Source organism: Podarcis raffonei, chromosome 2 (assembly GCF_027172205.1).
Source record: "Podarcis raffonei isolate rPodRaf1 chromosome 2, rPodRaf1.pri, whole genome shotgun sequence".
Classification (NCBI taxonomy): Eukaryota; Metazoa; Chordata; class Lepidosauria; order Squamata; family Lacertidae; genus Podarcis; species Podarcis raffonei.
In genome coordinates, this window is record NC_070603.1 from 33,821,525 (window position 1) to 33,844,513 (window position 22,989).

The 22,989-nt window shown below is 45.6% G+C and overlaps 1 protein-coding gene across 6 annotated transcripts in view; it reads right to left on the reverse strand.

Annotated features, from left to right (window-relative positions):
* The window catches only part of EPN3 (epsin 3), a 34,344-nt gene that overhangs the window by 7,448 nt on the left and 3,907 nt on the right, over positions 1-22,989 (reverse strand). For 4 of the 6 annotated variants that reach the window (XM_053375782.1, XM_053375780.1, XM_053375783.1 and 1 more), the window contains exons 2-5: positions 16,191-16,861; positions 12,856-12,974; positions 1,800-1,883; positions 870-974 (exon numbers count right to left, since the gene is read on the reverse strand). In XM_053375782.1, the coding sequence (XP_053231757.1) occupies positions 870-974; positions 1,800-1,883; positions 12,856-12,974; positions 16,191-16,770 (888 nt within the window). In that variant the 5' untranslated portion in view covers positions 16,771-16,861. The remainder of the gene's footprint in view (positions 1-869; positions 975-1,799; positions 1,884-12,855; positions 12,975-16,190; positions 16,862-22,989) is intronic. The other 2 variants (XM_053375779.1, XM_053375781.1) reach the window with 2 other exon arrangements.

Sequence of the window (22,989 nt, forward strand, 5' to 3'; positions counted from 1 at the left end):
ACAAAGGGATAAAATGTATTAGGACCTAGAGATCCCAAGAACGTGTACGCTTCAAACTGCACCAAGACTGTACAGGTTTGGAAGCTATCAAAAAAGCAGAGGGCTTCCCTCCACTCTCCTGAGGCATGGTGTTGCAATTTCTCCCTCCCTTAAGAGCTTTAGAAAGTAAAATTCTACACAAGATTCCAGGCTATGAGTGTGTGAATGGTCTCTTAATTGCTTGACGCTGTTGGATTGTTAGAGCTAACCCCAATGCATGGAAGAAGCATTGGTACCTCATGTAAGCTCTTCTGAGTGTAGCAGGATCTATGTGCAATAAATAGATTAATAAAACCACCCAGTGGACTTGGCTCCAGATTACAGTGGTACCTCGGGTTAAGAACTTAATTCGTTCCGGTGGTCTGTTCTTAACCTGAAACTGTTCTTAACCTGAGGTACCACTTTAGCTAATGGGGCCTCCTGCTGCCACCACGAGATTTCTGTTCTCATCCTGAGGTAAAGTTCTTAACCTGAGGTACTATTTCTGGGTTAGCAGAATCTGTAACCTGAAGCATCTGTAACCTGAAGCGTCTGTAACCTGAAGTACCACTGTAAATGGAGTATGAGCAACTGACCAGTTTTCTTCAGTTTCACTGTTAATTGTAGGGGCAACTCTCAGAATAAATTCTCACTCTGTAACCAACAGTGAGTGGGACTGCTGACTTCAGCCCCAGGATTACCAATCTGCAATTCCATCTGAAGCAGAAGCCACCATAGATACTTCAGAGAGATCAGTGGAGCTAGCACAGGTGGAATACAAATTGGCATACACCAAAGCAAGTATTTATGTATGTCCACCATAATATAACCAAGCAGCTGGTGCCTCCTACCTGACTTTTCTTGGTCTTTTCTTCTTCTTCTTCTTCCACACCCTGGTGACTTTCTTCCAATGCCCTCTGCAGTAGTGAGTTTTCTCCTTGCCATGCCCTCACTTCCTGTAATCAAAATGAACAGCCAACGGGGTATGAGCTGAATACAAGAAAAATGAAAGATTATTTCATACTGGTCATGGCCATCATTTAGGTAAGCGTGGCAACTGCACTTTCCATTTCCATACTTCTATACCCCATGTTAAACTGTTCTCTGTTAGGAACAGTTAGTTTTTAGAACTATGTAAGTTATATAAAAAAAATACCAGCCAGAAAAGACCCAGAAGGCAGAAAGAAGCAGACATAGCTGGGGGTGAGGTAGGAATTGGGGGAGGGTGGGTCTAGAATTCTTTCATCTTAAAAAGAAAAGTGAGAAGGTTTTGAGTCCAAGGGCCAGTTGCAATTTTACATATACTTACTTGGAAATAAGCCCCATTGAGCCCCATGGGGCTTATTTTCAAGTAGATATGCTTTGGATTATGTTTGGTGTTTCATTATCAATGTGAAAAGAGGCAATTTTGCCATCCTTGGACTGATTTTCAAATGTTGGGTTTTGACAAAATTCCACAACTGATCAGAGTTATCCAGAGATACCCAGTCTTGAGTTCCCAAGTCTCTGAAACGATCTCCTATGCGAGTCAAGATTTCTTTCAGAACCACGAGGACCTGAAACCTCATTGTTTTACACATGGGTATTTTCTGGAAATACCAACTCTGAGGCCTGTGGCAAACGGAACAAGATGTACAGAATTTCTAGACTCTTCTGGAGATAGCAGCATTGTCTCAGGAAGGAGCTACCAAGCTTAGGCCAAAAGCTTTCCCACTTAAAGAGGCGTGAATTCAAGAAAAGGAAAGTTAAAAGTGCCCTTTCACCACCTGGGTTTGGGATACCTTCTCATGCTCCTGTTTGCTCAGGGTAAGCGCTATCTGTAATTGCAAGTCTTCATCTGTGCTGGAGACTGGAGGAAGTGGCTGCTGACAATGAAGGAGAATTGGGTAAAGGTTTGTTCCTGCTCCAGGACTTTGTGGTCAGTCATTCATTTCTGGGTGATAACCTTCCAAACCCACCCCCTTACCCTTTATAATCAATGAGCAAGATGGCTTTGAATCCAGCCATGCAACTGTTCAACTAGTTTTGCCCATTTAGATACTCATCCCACAAATCTTTAATGCCTATTCTTTCACGAAGTTTGCAGTCCCTCCCCTCCAACCCTTGCTTCTATTTCTTTCCACCCATATATTTACACATGGCTTGCTTACAATAATGCTAAATCACCTCTCAGCAAAAAAATTATAATAAGCTGCTGCTGCCCAAACATTAAAAATGCAAGCATCCAAATAAATCCATAAAACAGTAACTAAATAAAAGCAACCGTCACCAGGACATGAATAATAGTAGCTAGGTTTCTATATTTCAGTCATAGGAGGTGCAGATGGTGAACTAACTAGAGCTGGCACTCTGATTCATGGCCACCACCTGAGAATCTAAGAGCATCCTCAAACTATGAACCTTATGGATGTGTGTGATCCTAATCAAGCACTGGCATTTCCTCAGCCAACAGACATTTCAGCCAAGTTCTCCAGATACTAGTCTCTCAAGTCCTTGCCCTGAAATGGCAGGAGTTGCTTTCATTTAATTTGTTAACGATTTCTACACTACCCTTTGACTACAATTGTCCAGAGTACTTTACAATAGGTAAAGGTTAAAGACTGGCCTACAGTTACCCAAGGTCAGCCAGGTCTATTGGGGCTCCCCCCCCCCCGCTTCCCAGCAGGAGATGAATCATTTCCTCATTTGAGACAGAAACCCTAAAAGCAGTATTCACTCTTCTGCCATTCAGACTGGCCAGCCTTCCATAGCTGGTCACCTTCTGCCCGGAAGGTCAATAACTGAAGAGGCATAGGGTTGCATTCAGTGCTGAGCCTGCTGTGCCCTGCTCATGAAACAGAACTACTTCCTCCTCTCCTCCTCCTTGTCTGTATGCCCCAGAATTCTGCTCCAGAGGGTCCCCTAACTCTCTGGAGCACATCTTGACTGTGTCTGGGTCAGGGATGCAGGGGGAAGAAAAGGAAGGGGAAATCCTGTTGTATGAGCAGAACAGCAGCGTTGGCTACAACCCATGTTCTGCTTCTGTCCCAGAAATGTCTCAGTACCTCATCTGCCTCTTCAAGTGAAATCAACGGAAGCTCATCCAAGCAACCTTGAGTAGCAGTGGCAGAGCTGGCAACCAATACAGACACTGAGCTCAATGTGACATCCAAGTCATGGCAGATGTGACTCAGTTTATCTGCACAATGTTTTGCAAAGAAGTCGCAGTAGGCTACTGATGGTTCTGTGGCTGGGATGCGGAACAAGTGGTCCTCTAGAGATGTTGCTAGGCTACAACTCCCATCATCCCTGACCATAGGCAGTGCTGAGGTTGATGGAAGCTGGAGTCCAACAACAGCATCTCTTAAGTCCACAAGTTCACCATTCCCATTACATGTGTTCATCAATGGATGGTTGTTTCTGCGGGAGCACTGCCATGGCAGCAGGGAGGTTTTTGTGCATTTCCTACAAAGCCAGAAAGCTTTCCTTTGCCCTACTAGACCACTCAAGTGCAAACACCTACATATAAGAAAACAATCCCAGTAACCTTGCACAGACCTAGAACACCAAGATCTCAATCTACAATTAACAATAATGCACCAACAGCTTGTCATGTTGCACCCAACGACTTTCTACAGCTTTCTTCTTTTTTAAACCCTGGTGCCTGCCTACAGCTTTGGTTTTTGTTTGGACTTTTAGCAAGCTGGCTGGCTTCCCAAGGTAATGTAACCTGAGAGCTTGCCTTGCTGGCTGCTATGACCCTTCTGTCCTTTCTTCGGGCTGGAGCTTATCAAGTGTCTTCCAAAACCCAGTTCCCTACAAGGAGGCTGATCAGCAAGCAAACAGATGGTGGCACCAGCAGGGACGGCTGCTTTGTTACCCTAATAATGGGGGAAAGCACAATCACACTTTTGTGGCAATACAAACAACAGTCATCACCATTCCTTGCAGAGACATAGCCCTTTCAGGCACCATCATTAACACTGCCTCGAGAAAGACTGTTACAAGCAGCAATCATTGATCTCACGCTTTTAATTTGCCAAATCCTTCACAGAACTTATTGCCTTTGGCCCCACTCTGGTTCTAGCTGAGTGTGGGAAAAGGTGGTTCCAGGTAAGGATACAGGTCTCCACATCCATTAGAAAGGCACATCCCGCCAATTCAGCCAACCAGCATTATGGTGCAAGCAAAGATGTCCATTGAGCTGCCTATGTCAGCCATTGTGTTCCAAATCTCGCCCAAGAAACTGTCTGATCTCTGCCCCTGGCAACTCCTACGCAAACACAAATAGTAGTTAAAAAGAGAAAAACAAGATCCCAGTGCTAGCTGACCTAGATGTTCCTCCACCGAACAAAACTATCAATCATCTTCTTTCTTTTGACTTGGGCTGTGACCATACCAGAATCACTGCCATTTGGGGAAAAGACTGTCCTTGGTCATGTGTTCCTTAATGTATTGTTTCATTGTTGGTGCAGCACAGAATGTTTCAAGGAACTCGGTGAGCTTTTCACGTTGCAACCCTGCATACTGTATGTAACGGGTTCCTCGTTCCTGATGAATGTTGCTCTTTTCCCTATTTAGCAAGGTGTTGCAGGGGAAGATTTAGTGACTTTTTAAAATGACTCCAGAGTTGCGCACAGATTTAAACAGGCCTTCTGTTTATCCACATATAGAACTCAGAATGTGGATATTTCTGCATTCCAAAACTACTACATTTGCATATGTAATTGCTTCCCATTCTGATTTAAATAATAATAATTGTGATGGACAAAGCAGGAATAAGGGACCCAGGAAAAACTGAGGCACTGCATAATATGTCCCTTGCTATATTCAAGTGATGTACTGCTAAGCCTGCTATTTATTTTGAGATACAAATTCCCTTATTAAAAAAAACAACAGAAGTTGAATACACTGTGGTATTGGATACAAGTTTTGAATGGGAAGCAGAATTTTCCTGCCACTCTCTAAAACCTGAGTGTTTGAGAGAGAGAGAGAGAGAGAGAGAGAGAGAGAGAGAGAGAGAGACAGACAGACAGACAGACAGAGTTGAAAGGCACATTAAGTATGGGTTGGGTCTTGTTGACCCTAGTAAAGCTGTCAGAGAACATGGAGCATTTAACTGGTGATTAAAGGTAAAGGTAAAGGGACCCCTGACCATTAGGTCCAGTCGTGACCGACTCTGGGGTTGCGGTGCTCATCTCGCTTTATTGGCCGAGGGAGCCGGCGTACAGCTTCCGGGTCATGTGGGCAGCATGACTAAGCCACTTCTGGCGAACCAGAGCAGCGCACGGAAACACCGTTTACCTTCCTGCTGGAGCGGTACCTATTTATCTACTTGCACTTTGACGTACTTTTGAACTGCTAGGTTGGCAGGAGCAGGGATCGAGCAACGGGAGCTCACCCCGTTGCAGGGATTTGAACCGCTGACCTTCTGATTGACAAGTCCTAGGCTCTGTGTTTTAACCCACAGCGCCACCCGTGTCCCTTAACTGGTGATTAGAGAGACCCAAATTTGAATGAATGAAATATCATACAAAAACTGCTCAGTACTTTTCTACAGCTGCCAGATATTGAATTACCTCTTCTAGATCTCCACTGCACTGTTTCCCATAGTGGACCTAACACCCCTAAGCCAGGCAACAGCTGCTTCCTCCACGATGCACATGTAAATGCCCTCACACAGGAATTTTACTCGAGAATACAGGAAGGTGTGTCAGAAAATCTGCCCATCTAGCTCATTAGTGTCTATACTGGCTGGCCGTGGCCCTCCAGGATTTCAGGTGGGGAATCTCTCTCAGCCCCATCTGGACATGCCAGGGACTGAACCAGGGATTTTCTGCATGCAAAACAGAACTCTTGTCACTGAGCTAGTGCCCTTCACCGAAAACTCTATAGCCAAGCTGCTTTGTAATTGGTCGTCGCAAGGTGAATGTTGCAAAGGTAAGCGATGCTCTTATTTCAGAAATGATTAAAATAAAGGATTTAGTTATGTTGGCATATTTATGCTTGCGAACAAGAAACAATCCTCCAGATAAATATGCCAGTGAGTTCTTTTAGTAGCACCTTCAAATAAGGGGATGCTTATGTTGCAATGAAGAAACCTGAGCACAAAGTTAATAATACAGTAAACTACAGGAACTAGACAATGCAGGAGGTGAATGTGCTATCCCACCTTGTGGTTTTTCTTTACTGTCTAGAATCCTGCACTCCCAACCACCCCACCCTATTTTGTTTTCATGAAAACTCCTTCATCACACACAGCTGAGCTGTTTCAGCCTTTAACTACTGAGAAATGCCTACCCAATACAGGTGATACAAAGGCAACAAGTCCAAACTAGTTACTTGTGGAGAAGCACAATGCAGTCATGTGCTAACTTTAAGCTCTCTGAATGCCCGTGCCTAACATGATCGCCCCTAGGCAGTCATTCTAGCATACCGCCAACTGGTAGACAGCTCGCAGCTAACTTGCCAGCTGGCAGCTAATTTGGGCTCATTATTGACTGGTAAGCACAGGTAGTGAAGGCAGTGATACTAAAAATGATGTGTTTGCTTGTCTGTTTTGTTACACTGGGGGGTGTGGAACCCTTCAAATCCTTCACCAACAATGAAACAGTCTAGCTTTGTAGTAGGAACATTTGCTGGCAGGAACAGACCCTTGGCTTAGCTCCAGGTGAAGCACACAGTAATAATACAATTTAGTACAGGACTTCTCAAGGGTGTTCGCACACTGCGTTCAACAAGTGTACCAGCTGTGTACACAAGGAGTTGAGCTTTGCACTCATGCAATAACCTGCATGTAACATTCAACCTATGTGCACAATAGGTGAGCTGTACAGATCAACAAGCATACACACTTTCACACAAACACATGTGCATGTGTAGAGGCACCTTGTAGCTGTGTTCAGTGGGACATGTGAACAAGCCTTCAGTCCACTCTTTATCAGTCCAGTGATCCAACCCACAATGCTATAGAGCCCTGACACCGATGTGAACACCATCACAGGGCCCCTGGTGAGTTGTGGTGGGAACAGGTGATATGAAAAACTATGAGACCAGTATGAGGATGGCCTGAGCCCTAGCGCTCACCCCAAGGAATCTCCACTGGCACAGGGGCTGCAGAATGCTGGGGAGCCACAATAGAGTCAGCACCTATTCAGAATGGAGCTCTGCCAGTATAATGTACAAAACAGGGAGTGAACCAATCCCTAAATACAAGGCATAAGAGGTTAGCTGAGCTCTTACGTAAAGAAAAAACCTTATAGCAAACAGAATTCATCAGTATGTGTGTCGGCACAATTGTGTTTCCCAACAAATATAAATCAGCCCCCAAACTAAGTATCGGGGAAACGAAAGGAGGGCTTCTGGAGGTAAGAAAAGAGCAAAAGCGAGTCTACTCTAAGGAGGAAAAGGGAAAGGTGAGTTACTTTGGAGGGGGCAGGATAATAATAGAACACATCATGCTAAATGTGCATGTGTGAGTTTCATTTGTCATCCCCAGTATGAAAACAGAAATTGCTGTGTAGGAGAGAACAAAGGGTTATAGCTGCCATTAGGTATCACTGGCCTGTTTTCCAACTCTGCACCTAACAATTAAAACAATTAGAAGGATATGACTGCATCCTCATGATTATACTGTGGGGCGGCCTAGTCATTTTGCTGCATCACTGAATGGAAGGGTTAGCCATCCTTTTCCAGGTTAAAGGGATTAAGCCCTGGTTGTTACTACAGCTCTTCTGATACTTTAGCCACACCCTCACATTGACCCACTGACCCACTACCCATTCTGTTTTTCCCTTCTTCTGGATCCCTATTGGGGCAGGGACTGACTGACTGACTGGCCTGGAAGAAGGACAGCACTGCTACCCCAAAGGTGGACTCTTGTTTTAGAGGAATTAATTTTTGAGATATTATTTGTATTTGTGTTGTTGTTGTTGTTGTTGTTGTTGTTGTTTGGGAATGGACTGGTTATGTGGCCTATCGATTAAGCCCCCCTCTAGTAAGTTTAGAGTTGTTATCACAAAGACCAACACAAGTGTCTCCCCCACTGGAGGTTAATAAGAAGGGGAAGGGGGATAAAGTAAGAAAAGGACCCACATGCTGAAACCAACTATTGGCCTGAGAATATCCCTGAGGTCCCCAGCGTAGCACTCGTGGGCCCCATGGTGCCTTTTGACACCTCCCCATAGTCATTAATTTTGGGGAGGTGTTCTTGTTTTTTTGCCAGTTCCCCCACCTTGAACACTGCCAGCTGTGAAACTGATATTTTGTAGCACCCCCAGCATGTTCAATTGCTCAAAATTTGGGGACCTGGTAGAACTTCTCCCTCATCTTCCCATAATCCACCTGCATTGCACAGACTGAAGGTGGTGGTGCTCAGGGAAGTTAACATGAGAGTGAGACAGGAGTCCATTGGGTGTAGCAATCAGCCCTTACATGACTAAGGAGACTCTGCTGTTAAACTAGTGTCTGAACTAGCTGTCCGTGTCACCATATTTTAGCCTGACCCACCCTGCGGGGTTGTTGTGAGGGTGAAAAGAGGAACGAGCCCCCACTTACACACCCTTGAACCTCTTGGAGGAATTGCAAAAGACAATACATTGCCGTCTTTGAATTTCATCTCCATTACTCATCAAGGAACACACAGTAGCAAGCCCCAAGGTCTCCTTAGTTAGGAGTAGGAGACTGTTTAGTTGGCACTTCCGTGAAGTGCACAAATGGAGTCTGGTGTATCCAAGCATAAAGGGGCACACTGCAGGCATGATTCAGTGAGACTTAAAGATCCTTACTTTCAGGAGCAGAGGAAGAACATTACTCTGCATGACAGAGGATGGCCCAGGTAGGTGAGAATGCTGTCACTTCCACTTGGCTGTGCAAGTTTGTTAAGGACAGAAATAGCCTTCCCTTCCTCCCCTGCCTGGCTTCTTCACAGTGGTGGAAATTCTGAGAGCTGAGATTCCAAGAGTTCTCTTGCTCCAGACCAGACACCCTTCGCCCTCGGAAATCTCACACCTTTAAGGGCTGCTTCCCATTTTGCATTTCCAATCTCACATAATAGTTGGAAGCAGCTCTGCACAGGTCCAGAATATGTGAAACCGGACAAAACATTGTAGGTATTAAATTTACAGCGCTTGGAGTCTCCATACTTTATTATAGTCATGTGTGGTGCAGGGTGACTACCAGTAAATATATATATATATATATCGACAAACACCACCAAAATAAAAGGACATGGAATTAGATAAACTTGGATGTAGTGAGTTATATGCATTGATAGAAATTTAGAAACAATTACTGTAAGAGTTCAATAGATATATAATGGGAGGAATTCATCTTAGAGCTAAGGAGACTGCTCTGTCATTGCAAACATTTTCTGCTTGCCTGATGGAACAATCTGCCCTCTCCTCTCCGCATGTGGGGTTCTCCTGATTCCCCTCCCAAACCATTTTTTTTTGGGGGGGAGCCACATTGCACTAGCAGAAGTCAATGTGTGGCCTTGCATTGGCAAGACTAGTCAGCTGAATCCAGCTCCATGCATCTCACCATAGCAGGAAAGACTATGACCTGGTGACCTGGGTACCTATTTAGTCTGCTGCCCAGGTGTTCACAGTTGATGGGCAGTGCCTAACCCCCTGGTCTCCCTTTTTGTTGTTCCTCGTCTTTAAACATTCTTGGACCAGACCTCAAACAGAGGGATCCTTCAAGTAAAGGACTATCCTCTAACAGCCTTTCAAATAGAGGGTGCAAAGTAAAACTCATGAGCATCCTAGAGTGGTGGTTCTCAAGAGTAAATATTTTCTGACTGTTCCTGAACGCCATAGGAAACAAAGGGGTTCAATGGGGCTAATCCATTGGGGCAAATGGGACATTGTACCAACAAACTCAGTCTGCCCACAACCAGCCACCATCTGCCTGCCTTCTTAAAACCAGTTCCGCGGGTTGGCGCTGGCTACCAGCTTCCTCTCACTGTTGCCGTTGTAGAACTTAGCAGGGAGAAGGATGGAGACAGAACTAGAATCAATTTGCTGCTGTGGCAAAAAGAAATATATTGGGCAGGAGTGAAGAAAGCAGCTGTTCAGGGCTCCTGTTCAGGAACAAATTATAATTTACACCACACACTTTGAGGGTCTCTTGGTCAATCTTCTCTTCAGTCCAGTGAATTTGGCTGATCCACAGCGATGGGCAGTGAGCACTCCTTTCATTTAGTGAACTTTGTAGGGGGTCTTTACCCCCAAACACAAATCCACCCTTTAGGACACTTCATTTCATTGTGCTCAGTGCTCATAAAGCAACCCTGATAAGCAAGCTCTCTCCCACTCTAGTTCAGTTTCTTTGCCCTCCAATTCTTTAATTTCCGAATCTCATCTCTGAGATGGTCTCTTGCTCAGCAAATGCCTTGATAAGCTGTCTCTTAAGGCTTGGGTTCCATTTTCCTCAATGAAGCTCATGGATAATTGGGCAAATCATTCACCAAATTAGAGTAGGTCCAAAAGACTCTTCTATGGGAACAGAAGGACTATACAGTGGTACCTCGGCTTACATACGCTTCAGGTTAAATATGCTTCAGGTTACAGACTCCGCTAACCCAGAAATAATACCTCGGGTTAAGAACTTTGCTTCAGGATGAGAACAGAAATTGCGTGGCAGCAGCGGGAGGCTCCACTAGTTAAAGTGGTGCTTCAGGTTAAGAACAGTTTCAGGTTAAGATCGGACCTCTGGAACGAAGTAAGTACTTAACCCGAGGTACCACTGTATTGGGATGGGGGGTTGCCTTCAAAAGTTATGTCTCAGAAATTCTAGGAATCCTGTTCCCAGAATGCCATGCTGACACAGGAGCTGTTCCCCAGCCTTTCAACTAGCTATGCTGACAGAGAGAAGTGATGTTGACATTGACCGATTTCTCCTAGAGCTTCTCTTAGCTATCAAGCCATTCCTCTAATTAAGCAAACAATGGGCATATATCCATCAAGCCCAGTGAGCAATATATTATTATTAAAATGAAATGCAGTAGATGGTGGTCTGTTCTCGATTACTCTGTGAGATGGCTTCATTTAAAATAATGTAGACTCAGATTAAAGGCTTGTGCCAAGTTTCCCATGAAGATACTTCTCAGGGCCGACATCCAAAATCCATGATGAGTTATTGTTACATCTTAGCATGGCTAAGATGAAGATTATTGTTACAAGAAGAATATCCATGGACATTTTTGCACATGAAGCAAAATAATCAAAGTGTGCCCAATCGGAGAAGTGATAATTAGGCTCCCTAAGAAACTAGGATGTGAGCTGGCTTTAGCAACGTGTGTGGTAAAGACAGGAGTGCTACTGTGTATAGCTTATGTGTTTTTTCAAGGAAACAGGTCTTCACAAGAATATGCTGGTGAGATACTTTCAGTCAAAGCTTGAGAGAAGCATGTAAGCTGTTAAGTGTGGGATCCCAGCCCCTTCAGCCAACTTTTCAAGACTAAGGCAGTCTTTCCCTTGCCACCTTCATGCTTCTCCAATGTCACTACTCGTGTCACTTGACATAAGAAAGGCCCTCAGAGCTAATCTTGTGTTTGGTGCATGTAAACAAATGCTTGGGCTACCTCGAAAGGGAGAAGCAGATCAGCTGATAGGAAGGCTGCTCGTGGAAAGCACACAAAGGGACTAGGTCGCTGGACTGCAACGGTGAAAGTCATTTTAAATTAAGCAAAACCAAGAGCGGATTCAGAGCTTAAGAAGCGCCACCAGTCAAAATGGTAGATCTCTGTCAGTGCTTCATTCTAACGTCCAAAGGAGAACTTGCACAAATGAATTGCAGAGGCAAGAGGAGTGGGCATTAGGAGAAGCTCTGGAAACCGAATGTGAAAATGCAACATTTGATTTAGCTGCAAGGTGGTGAGTGAAGTCCTTCGTTGAACCTCCATATTGCAGAGCGCAAAACACAATGAAAAGGAAGTGTGTATTCCCTTTCCCTGTGAAGTATCCAGAAGTGCTATGTAGGAGGCACTCCTGCAGCAGCTAAATGCTACATTGAGCCTCAACCAGTATCCAAAAGACCTACATAGTTCATACTGGGCTATGTTCTGTCCCTGCCACTTACAGTGCCTAAGAGAAATAGCTGGCTGTTGATAGCTGCCATGAAAAAAACAGCAGGCACAGTTAAAAACATTGAAAGCCTAAGTGAGAGATTCCTACATATAAGATCACTGCTGCAATCCATGAAGCACTGACCCATTGTAATAGCCATTCCTTTCCGGTCAGGTGCATTGCTCCCAGACCACACAAACAAAGCTCCAAAATGCAGCACAAGCTACACAAAATTACTCAAAAGGAAGTCCAACTGAGATCGACTTAACTCTCAAAACAAGGGCACATAGGATTGGAGTCCTAGTCCTTTTATTTTCATTAAATATGAGCTTTAAAGGACCTTCATCATGAAGAAGGGAAGATGGAAGGTACAGGCTGCCACTTTGTCTATAATAGCTTTATCTTCCTGATTTAAAACACACTCAAGTCTACCGTCAAAAGGTGAATATGTGCCCGCAGTATAAGAATGCTAAATCAACAAAGCAATAAATCCCCATCATGATGTCCTGAGCTGATGAGGCTTACATGGAGCAGCCAATAAGAGATGAGAGCCGCACTTACAGCAGTGGGAAGCATCCACAAATCTCTAACATGACTTTCTTACTGATAGTTTTTCACTGATTTAGAGGATGGGGACATGTGGCCCTGGAGATGTTGTTGAGCTCTAACCACCATCAGCCCCAGCCAACTGGTCAGTGATGGTGCATGTTGGGAGTCCAGACCCAGCTACTTCACCCCTTATTTAAACCCCTGGTTTAAAACAGCACCTAGAAGGAAGCTGAAACATTACCTTCTCTGCTTCTTCTCGACTCATGGCCAGGGCAAGTTGGAGCTGGAGCTCCTCCTCTCCAGTCGTCTGTGGCCTTGCCTGCTCCAGGTCAGAATTGAACCGAGGGGATGAGGAAGAGGCTGAGGGACAAGAAAGAGATGAATTAATGCTGCAAATGGGATGGAGCCCAGCTGGGGGCTGCTGAACATGGTCCACAGCCATTCCAGAATCTGACATTTGCCTGGGTTTTGCAACAAATGGCCTTTCCCATTCTACCCCCTTCCCCTCCTTTTGCAGATTAAGTTCATGATTTTAGACTGCAGGTCCAAGTTATTAAACTGCTGGTCCAGGGGAAAGGTTATACCTCATTAATGGAACATCTGTAATGCACACGCCCGAAGGGTCCAGGTTCAGTCCCTGGCATCTCCAGGTAGGGGTGGGAGAGACACCCTGTCTGAAACCCTGGTGACTGGATAGCTCAGTGGGTCAGAGCATGGTGCCAAGAATGCCAAGGTTGCAGGTTTGATCCCTGTATGGGACGGCTTCATATTCTTGCATTACAGGGGGTTGGACTAGATGCTCCTGAGGGTCCCTTCCAACTCTACACTTCTACAGTTCTATAAGTCGGTGCCAGTCATTGTGGACCAATGGATTGACTCGGCACAAGGCAGCTTTTCATACTCCTATGTTCATATGAGGGGCAATGGAAAGAGCCCAGGGAAGAGGAGCCCTTTTGTGCGCAATTGCATTCTGCTCTAGGAACTTGAAGGTTCCTGTTGTGTTTCCACAGCATCATCCTTCTTGAGGATGTCAAGAAGAGCAAAAGTATGTTGCTGGCTGCCCATGTTAAGGAATCCTGATGTACCAGGACAGCAACCAAGGGACTATATGATCCAGCTATTATAGGCAGGTTCCAATGGGAGGAATTCAACATTGCAACTAAGGAGATAACAAGCATTTCTGCTTGTCTGGTGGAACAATCTCCCCTCTTCTCCCTCTATGCACTTCCTGCAGGTTCTCTTGACTGCCCCCTGCCCCCTGGAGCTAATTTGTGGGGGAGAAGAAGAGAGGGGGCTTGTGGAAGTCCTTGTACAGGCTCCACTAGTGGGAATCTGAACACTACGTCCCTAAGTCAGGCTACACTGCCAAGCAGCAGCTCTCCAGAGTTTCAGGCAGGTGTCTCCTCCAGTCGTGTGTGTGTGTGCCACTTTGTCTCATGCACAGTGAAGTCAAAGGAGTCATCTATATCAGGGCTGTCCAACTCCCAAGAGACTGCGATCTACTCACAGTATAAAAAAATTGACAGTGATCTACCCATTGTCATTGGAGCCAAAGTTGTTGAGATTTTAAAAATTATTATCTATATTATCTATATAGATAATAATATTATAGACTTAAAGCAGAATCCTACCTTGTAAATCCCACTATGTTGAATGGGGCTTATTCCCAGATAAGCAGGAATAAAATCACACCCTCAGATGGCAATCCAATGGCAATCCAATTGAACTGACAGGAAGCTCCATTGAATGAGGGGTACTTGCTTTGCATCATAGACATATCCTTTGAAAACTAAAGTTTTGACTCTAAAGTTGAAGTTGTAACAGCAACTAGCTAGCAAAAATTCCAAGAATTGGAATCCTCCAAGATAAACATATTCTTCTGTATTTATTTTTTAAAATCACATCACCACCTGCTCTAATTCCAATTCACCTGTCAGAATAGCTTGTTTGCATATCAGTTAACTGTGCTGGGCTGAAAAATAATGTGGGCAGAAATGTGGAGGCCAAAAGGTTGGTGGTCTCCAAGGATTGGGTACCTGTTCCCCTTCAGATGTGTTTGGACTCCAGTTCCCATCAGCCTCAGCCAGCATGGCCAATGGTTGGGAGTGATGGGACTGGTAGTCCAGCAACATCTGGAGAGCTTCAGGTTCTACATACAGAACAGAGGACCCTAGAAACAGCTTCATATAGCTGGTTCTGCATGCCCAGGTCTTAATACACAGAGGCAACAATCACCCCAATCTCATTCTTATACTTGCCCTACCTGCATCAAGAGACTGGTCACCCCTGTTGCTGCAGTGATATGAATTTCAATCTCAGACCACTGAGGCATAGGTAATGCCAAGGTGGAAATCAATTATGTAGATTGGCCCCCAATGACCCCTTTACAACATTCTTAAATCAAAGGCACCTCTTTGTAGGAGTTAACACGAAACCCATTTGTAGATTGTAATGTGTAGTGATAGCATATGTGTAATGTGCATGCTTTTAAAATCTGATGCCAATTACCGTTTAGCACTATCATGCGACTTGATTATCTCCCTGTGCATTGCATGTCATTTCCATAGGAGAATCTCTTTTTTAAGAACTGCATAATGTATGGGTGGGGAATCTGTCCTTTGGATGTTGTTGGGCTCCGACTCCCATCAGCCCCAGACAACACGGCCAATAGTCAGGGATGAAGGGAGCTGTAATACAACTAAGCCACAGGTTCCCAACACCTGTTGTAATGTAAATGCCCCTGTACTACCTACAGCAGGCATCGTAACACAGCACTTACAATCTTCCACCTAATCCTATTTCTCCCTGCAACTTCTCCCAAGTTCTATCTTCACAGCTAGAGGGGGAGAATCTGAAAAATATGCATGAATGTTCTGCTTGGAACTTGAAAAGCAGGGGGGAAATTGGTTGGAGCTTCCAGAGATTCTGAAGGCAGAAATGTCAAGAAGAATTTCTGCACTCTGCACAGCTCATGGTTTCTCTTCATGGGCCCTTCATGAGAGCCAGTGTGGTGTAGTGGTTAAGAGCGGTAGACTTGTAATCTGGTGAACCAGGTTCGCTTCCCCGCTCCTCCACATGCAGCTGCTGCGTGACCTTGGGCTAGTCACACTTCTTTGAAGTCTTTCAGCCCCACACACCTCACAGAGTGTTTGTTGTGGGGGAGGAAGGGAAAGGAGAATGTTAGCTGCTTTGAGACTCCTTCGGGTAGTGATAAAGCGGGATATCAAATACAAATTTTTTCCTATCCATTCCACCCAGCTGCCCTTTACTTCCTAACCGCAATGCTAAGTAATGGCAGAAATGGTCCTGCCAACTTTCCTTATTTGATCATAGGGGAAACATAGAATACCTTCCCCAGAATGTGTGTCTTGAAAACTGCACACATACTTATTCTGTTCCACCCACACGACCAGGTGCCCCAACAACTCCCCACCTGGGAAACCAAGACCATTCACAAATGATACGAGGCATTCATCCAGACTGCTCCACTGGCAAAGGTGGTGGTCAGAAATGCAGCCACAAATCTTGATCCACCAGAGACAAGGCAGCTCACCCATGACACACTGCACTACTCACAATTAAAGGAGGACGGAGACTCTCTTGACCTGCCGTAGTCTTCTCCGTACTGTGACGCCCGCCGCCCATAGGCAAGCTGCTGGCTGTTGCTGCTGCTAATCCCCATGCCTTCGAGGGACATCCGCTCTTTGGTTTTTAGGGCATAGGCTCTCTCCTGCTTCAGTCTCTCCTCATCCTTCAGCAAGCCCATCACTTGCTTTACCTTTTCCCGGACATTGATGCCCTGGTCCTTGCCATCGCGGTCTATGTACTGGAACTCCTTTAAGGTCTGGATGGTGTACAGGTTCTCCCGGCACTGGTGAGCCACCTTCTCTGAGCCAGTTTTGATGAGGTAGTCCAGAAGAGTCAGCGCCTTGTAGACATGGCGCCAGTTCTTGCCACTGTCGTTCAGCCGCCTCCAGATCATGCCCATGACCTCGGCAAATGCCACGGTGTTGAAGGTCAGGTCTGCAATCTCGGACATCAAGGAGCTCGGGGGCCCCCAGGGGTCATTGGAGGTGGCCTCGCGCACCTTGATCTCTGCCTCAGAGTAATTGTGCACAATGTTTTTCACCTGCCGGCGCAAGGCAGAAGTAGTCATGGTTGAGCCCTGGAGGAAGATCTCGGCTTGCAGAAAGGAATGTCTGGATTGGAACCCAGAAAGAGAATCAAAACCAATTCTTCAGGTTGATCTGGAAAAAGGGCAATGAGATATGCATTAGGGCTGTTGACCAGTTCATTTTACCCAATAGGTTTGTTGGCATCCGTCTGTCTCGGGAGACTATGGAAGAGTGCACTTTCAGGGGTAAAGTCAACCCTGCAAATGGGACAGACATGTTTTATTGCAGGTGGGGCAGATAAAGGCTTTGACCAGTAAATCAATACATGTAAATCAGAATATTCATTTACCTACAGAAACAGATTTTCTTCCCCTCATATAGAGCCAATGTATTGGGGGGGGAGCGTGAGAAGTGTGGCCTAGGGGAGTTTTGAGAGGCAGAGAGAAAAGCCTGGGGGCCAAATTTGGCCCCTGGGTCTGATGCCCTACAGGGAACAACTCCCAGCCTGTAATAAATTATAGTGGCTGAGCAACCAGAACAGCTGGTTGCATCTCTTAAAACTGCAGAATTAGATAGCGGCAAACTAAGTGACTGCCCCAATCTCTCCGAGTTGCAAACTACAACCAGGTTCAGTAAAATGAAGAACTAAATGGGCAGCCCCACCTTATCCTGCCATTCTTTAACAACTGACACATCTGTTGGCTTGGTGGACCATTTGCAACATAAGTTTTGTGTTGCAATTAAAGCAATCTCTTTGGAAAAAGAGATGGGGAGAGTGAGACACATTTGCAATCATGAACTATTCCAAACTTTGAAGGTTCGTGATTGTTTGTGGTTCACAGTTAAAACAAATACAGCGACAGACAGGGAAATAATCCCCCTGACCAAGCAAAATGTATCCATCTGTGTGTAAAATACAAAATACAAATGATGCATGTTTGGGTGAACAAAACCATTTGCATTGCAATGTTCATCCAGCTCCCGCAGAATTGACTGGATTCTACCTTTTGATACAAATAGGGCTGCTAATTCACACGTGAAGCATCTTGCTGCAACCCCAGAGCTGGATCAGAACCAATATGATTTTCAGAAAGAGTTGGGTTGGGGTAGGCATCCAAAATATCCAATAACCAAGCTGGACTCCGTCCATTGCAACCAACTGTTCAGCATCAAATACGCCACTGAGCATAGGAGTGTGCATTATGTAGCATGCATCACATGACTTTTTGCTTTCCAAATCTATCTCGGATCATTCAGAGCAAAACACCTTGTGGCTGAATTTCCCTAAGGAAATTCAGCTTCAAAATTAAATATCAAATCTGATAAAAAAGGCTAAAGAACTAGTATCTAAAGTGAGTTAATTACCAAGGTTTCTCTCTCCCGGGGGCTCATGATGGGTTACAAAATATCTTTTAAAACTACCACAAAAAAAATGCAAGAATGTTATGTAAAATCTTAAGACAAGGCCCTGCAAAACACAAAACTGCGATGAAAAAAATCCATGTCATCACATTTTATTTATAAAGAGCCTAAAATGACTAGGTGCTGTACAATACTTTAAAAGGAGAAGGAGAAAATTACTTGCCAGTAGGCTAATAATCTATCACACAATAAGAAGAGTGAGGGAATGGATGGAGAAGAGGGGAGTGAGAGATGCACAAAACCCTTCATTTGCTTGGGATGCTCTCATCTGGGACTTGTCCTACTTGAGTCCATGAGAGATTCATTCAAATTTCACAAACAAATCTCCCCCTTTACCTCTAACTTCACTTGTCCTGCTATTTCCTCTTTCTTCCTCTGTGTTGCTGACTTATCAACAGGCCACAAAGAAGGCAGGGATGAATGGGGGAAATGTTTTGTTGCCTTTTCCACACACACCCCCCAATGCCAACAAATACACCCACACCTATTTTCGCATACTTCACACTTGAATTCCCATTGAAACCAGCAAGGGTGAACATGGTCAGGAGTCAACACTCTTGTAAGCGCCTGGCTGACCATAGCTCCCTGGTCATCCTCCTGTTCACCACTGCAACCTGCTTACTCACCTGCCTCTTACTCTGCTCCTCTACCCCTTAGGAGATACCACTGCCTGCATGCTCATTTGGCTCTCAATCTGCTCAGTAAGCAGGTGGTGGTAGCAATGATGAGGACCAAATGGAGACCCAGGAGCAGCTTATCGGAACCTTGGGGAGGAGGGAGTGTGCCCTGCACAAGTGCCCTTCAAAACCTGGAAATCAGTACTGGGCCTCTAACGAAATCAATAGAAAATTCATGCCATCGTTATCATGGACCAAATGACAAGGAACTGCTGCCTGTGACTCAGCATCACCAAGCAGCCGTAGGCTGCTTCCAGACGGGTGGCTCCTAGTGCTATCCAATCATTCCTTTCCATTTTAAGCTATGAGTGGGATTGCACATGATGCACCAAACTACCAGGAGCATTGTGCTCGTGTTCCGACTCCACCAGCAGGTGTGATGTAGCTGTTGTAGGTGGGACCATGTGTCGCTCAACACACTTTTGTGATAACTGTTGTGGTGGGTTCCATTTTAAGACTCTGCCTTCATTTTATTTTTAATCAATGTTTTAATCGTTGCTAAAACTCTTCACTGGCTATTTGTTATGAAAGAGTGGTGTGGCGGGGGACAGTCACAGAGGCGGGGAGGACAGTTGCTGGTGGTTTTAAATGGCTAGGAGTGGGTGGGAGCGAAGACTACTACTATGCCGCAGTCCGCTCCCAGGCCCCACTACCCAAGGCCTGGCCAGATTGGCCAGAATTTAAATTGCTGGCCAGCGGGAACTCCCAATGCGCCATGTGGCTGGCCCAGGGATTACCCAAATGCTGGCCACTTGGATGAACTTTGCTCCCAGGGGTCTTGGAGCCTGACGCAATGGGCCACAACTGCCAACTGGGTAAGTGGCCATTATGTTGCATCAAGTATTTTCCCCAGTGCATTTTCCCATCACTTACTCTCATCCTTATTGCACCGTCCAATATTTTGGGGGAGTGGGTTTGTTTCCCCAATCAGCTTTTTTTGCCTGAAAATATTGACAGTCTGGAACCGCAAGCACTTGTCATGGAGCCCAACAGGGCAAGCCAGAGGTTTTGTGTGAATGTGATTGAGCACCCTAGAACGTGTCCCACACTCTTTTACAAAATGCAAGGGTTCCTCAGCCAACACATGGATGTAGGACATGGCCCCTTGAATAGTCTGAAAAAATGCTAGAGTAGTTCATTGAGCCACAGGGCAAGAGACAATCCCAGGTCTATCTATTTAAAACATACGGCTCTCCCCCAAGAATCCTGGGAACTGTAGGTTTTTTTTTATGGGTGGTGGGAATTGTAGCTCCCAGTTCCCAGCATTATTTGAGGGGAGCAATGACTGTTAAGAGTGGTCATGAGAGTGTTTTAAATGGATGGTGTGGATGTAGCCCTGATTTGGATGGCTCAGACATGCCACACATGTGACATGCCACACCAAAGGAAGGCAGAATCGTCAATATGGCATCAGGAAACTTTCCTCCCTGTTTATAGCTTGTCAATCAATCAGAGTCTCAGTAACGAAGCAAAACCCATCGACTGATTCATGGCTCCATCATCTCTCCCATGAACACACTTCAGGGTGAATCATTTGCACAACGTGAAATCACGACGTTTAAGAAATGCTGCAGCAGTTTTGCAAAACCCAAAACTCCAGCCACCAGAAACAGAGTGACATCATCTGCCCTTCAGTTTCAAATCTACCCTTTGCCACATATTTTAAATTCCTGCCATCATCCTAAAATGAAATGCTGCGGAACACTCAAAAGAGATTTAAGAAAACTGGATTTCTTTCTTTCTTTCTTTCTTTCTTTCTTTCTTTCTTTCTTTCTTTCTTTCCTTTTTGTTCCCAAATGTAGGAAACTGACCAGCCTAGCAATGTTTTTCTTCAGGGTTCCTGTAAATAGATCCAAAGCAAGCCACCAAGGACTGGACTGGCTGGGGACAGATCATCCCACCCCTGTTTACTTCCTAAATTGAAGCCCCCTGGGGAGAGGTCTCTCTGAAATGCAATTGCTTCATCACCACCTTGATTTCATCTTTTGCCTTCTCCAATGAGTCAAAATTCAACCTTCCCTTACAACCTCCATTTCCCCCCCTGACTGGAAATGCAAACCCATAAAACACACGCCCGGGAAGTTTGTGCATGGCTCCTCAAACCAACAGAATGAGTCATATATCCTACTCCTCTCTAGGGGAACAGCTCCACCCTTTGCAGTAAGCATGACCTGACTGTGTCCACTTTTCTAGGTGAGGAACAAGCCATCATCCTTCTCCACCCTGATGACGGTAAGCATCCCTGACAAGTGAGTCAGGAAGAGAGAATCTAGAGACTGCTTGCGTACGGCTTGCAGAGTTTCTTTCAAGACATTTCCCTGTATTGATTGCTCTGCACAATCCAACCCACTTACTGTTTTTAGATTTTGAGTGGAGCTTGCGCGCCAGGAAAATGACTGCAGCCAAGCACAGCAACTCGCAGAGGGGGTGGAAGGAACGCACCATTCCATTGTAACTTAAAAAGGAGGCGATGGGAAAGGACACTGCAGCCACCTGGACCAAGCTGACCTGCACTGAAGCCAAATAGGTGGACCACTGCCTGGACTGGCATACCAGTGGCCATGACCAGACAGCACAACAGCACACAGCAGATGATGGCTAATCGAGCTAATCGAGCAGTCAGCATGTTAGGTTGTAAAGTCTGGGTTTCTGAGGTGCTTTGTGACTATAGTGTGTGTGTGTGTGAGAGAGAGAGAGAGAGAGAGAGAGAGAGAGAGAGAGAGAGAGAGAGCGCTATGTCTTTAGACATCCATCGTTCAGCCCAGACACTGAGGTCCAGTTCCAACGGCCTTCTGGCAGTTCCTTCACAGCTAGAAGCAAAGTTACAGGGAACGAGGCAGAGGGCCTTCTTGGTAGCGGCACCCTCCCTGTGGACTGTCCTCCCTTCAGATGTCAAGGAGATAAAGAACTACACAACCTTTAGAAGACACCCAAAGGCAGCCCTGTATAGGGAAGCTTTCTTAATATTTAATGTTTTATTGTATTTTTGTATATGCAGGAAGCCACCCAGAGTGACTGGGGCAACCCAGTCAGATGGGCGAGGTTACAAATTAAATAATAAGAATTAGTAGTGTTAGTAGTACCCTGCGGACTGTAATACCACTCTTCTGTGTCTGCACTGAGAAACATAGAGCAACCTGATTTTAAAGCTGAGGTGGTGTGGCAGTTGGTCATGTCGGTGGCGGCGTGTGGTGGCCGACCCAAAAAAAATCAGGGAAAGGGGAATCCAGGGGCCCCATTGGTTGTGGCGGGGCATAGGTATGTGACTGGAGAAGGGAATTGGAGAAGGAGGTGTTGTAGACAACAATATCATGAGGCCTCACAGCAGGTCAAACGATGTGTCCGTCTGGCCAAGCATTGTCTATGCTGACTGGCCTAGCAGGGTCCATTTCAGGGCAGATAAGGGTCTTGCACATCATCTGCTACCAAGGGGTGGGGACCCTTATTCAGCCTGAGGGCCGCACTCCATTCTGACAGCCAGCAGGGACACAGGGCCAGAGGCAGCATAGAGCAACAACGGTTAAGTTTTACCTTTGTACAGTAGGCTGGTTTCTACACCCCCATACCCTAGCTCCTATTCAGACAAGGAAGAGATGTTTTCAGAGTTCAAGGATATACACAAGCCAGGCAAAAAAACAACAACATCCCAAGCAAAATGTGGCTTGGGAGAGTCTGGAGGGCCACATAGAGGGGCATGGAGGGCCGCCTTCCCTCCTCTGCCATTGGATCCTTTTAATAAAAACAAACCAGTGCTTCAACTTGGGACCATTTGTACAGAAAGCGTGTGCTCTACCCATGAGCTCCCTTCCCCATCTGCAGAGCAGCAAGGGCAAGGAGATGTTGCTGACATGGGGCAGAAGAACGAGCGACACTGAGAACTGGAGGCAGGGTGAGGTCTTCAGCAGAAGTCAGAAGGCTGGGGTGGCCAGCAGTGTGTGTGTGTGTGTGTGTGTGTGTGTGTGTGTGTGTGTGAGAGAGAGAGAGAGAGAGAGAGAGAGAGAGAGAGAGAGAGAGAGACTGGAGCACAGGGAGTCTCATGGAGGGATAAGGCTATTATGCCTTGAAAGCTCAGTTGGTTAGAGAGCAGTGCTGATAACGCCACGGTTGCAGGTTCGATCCCCATATTGGGGCAGCTGCTTATTCATTCCTGCATTGCAGGGG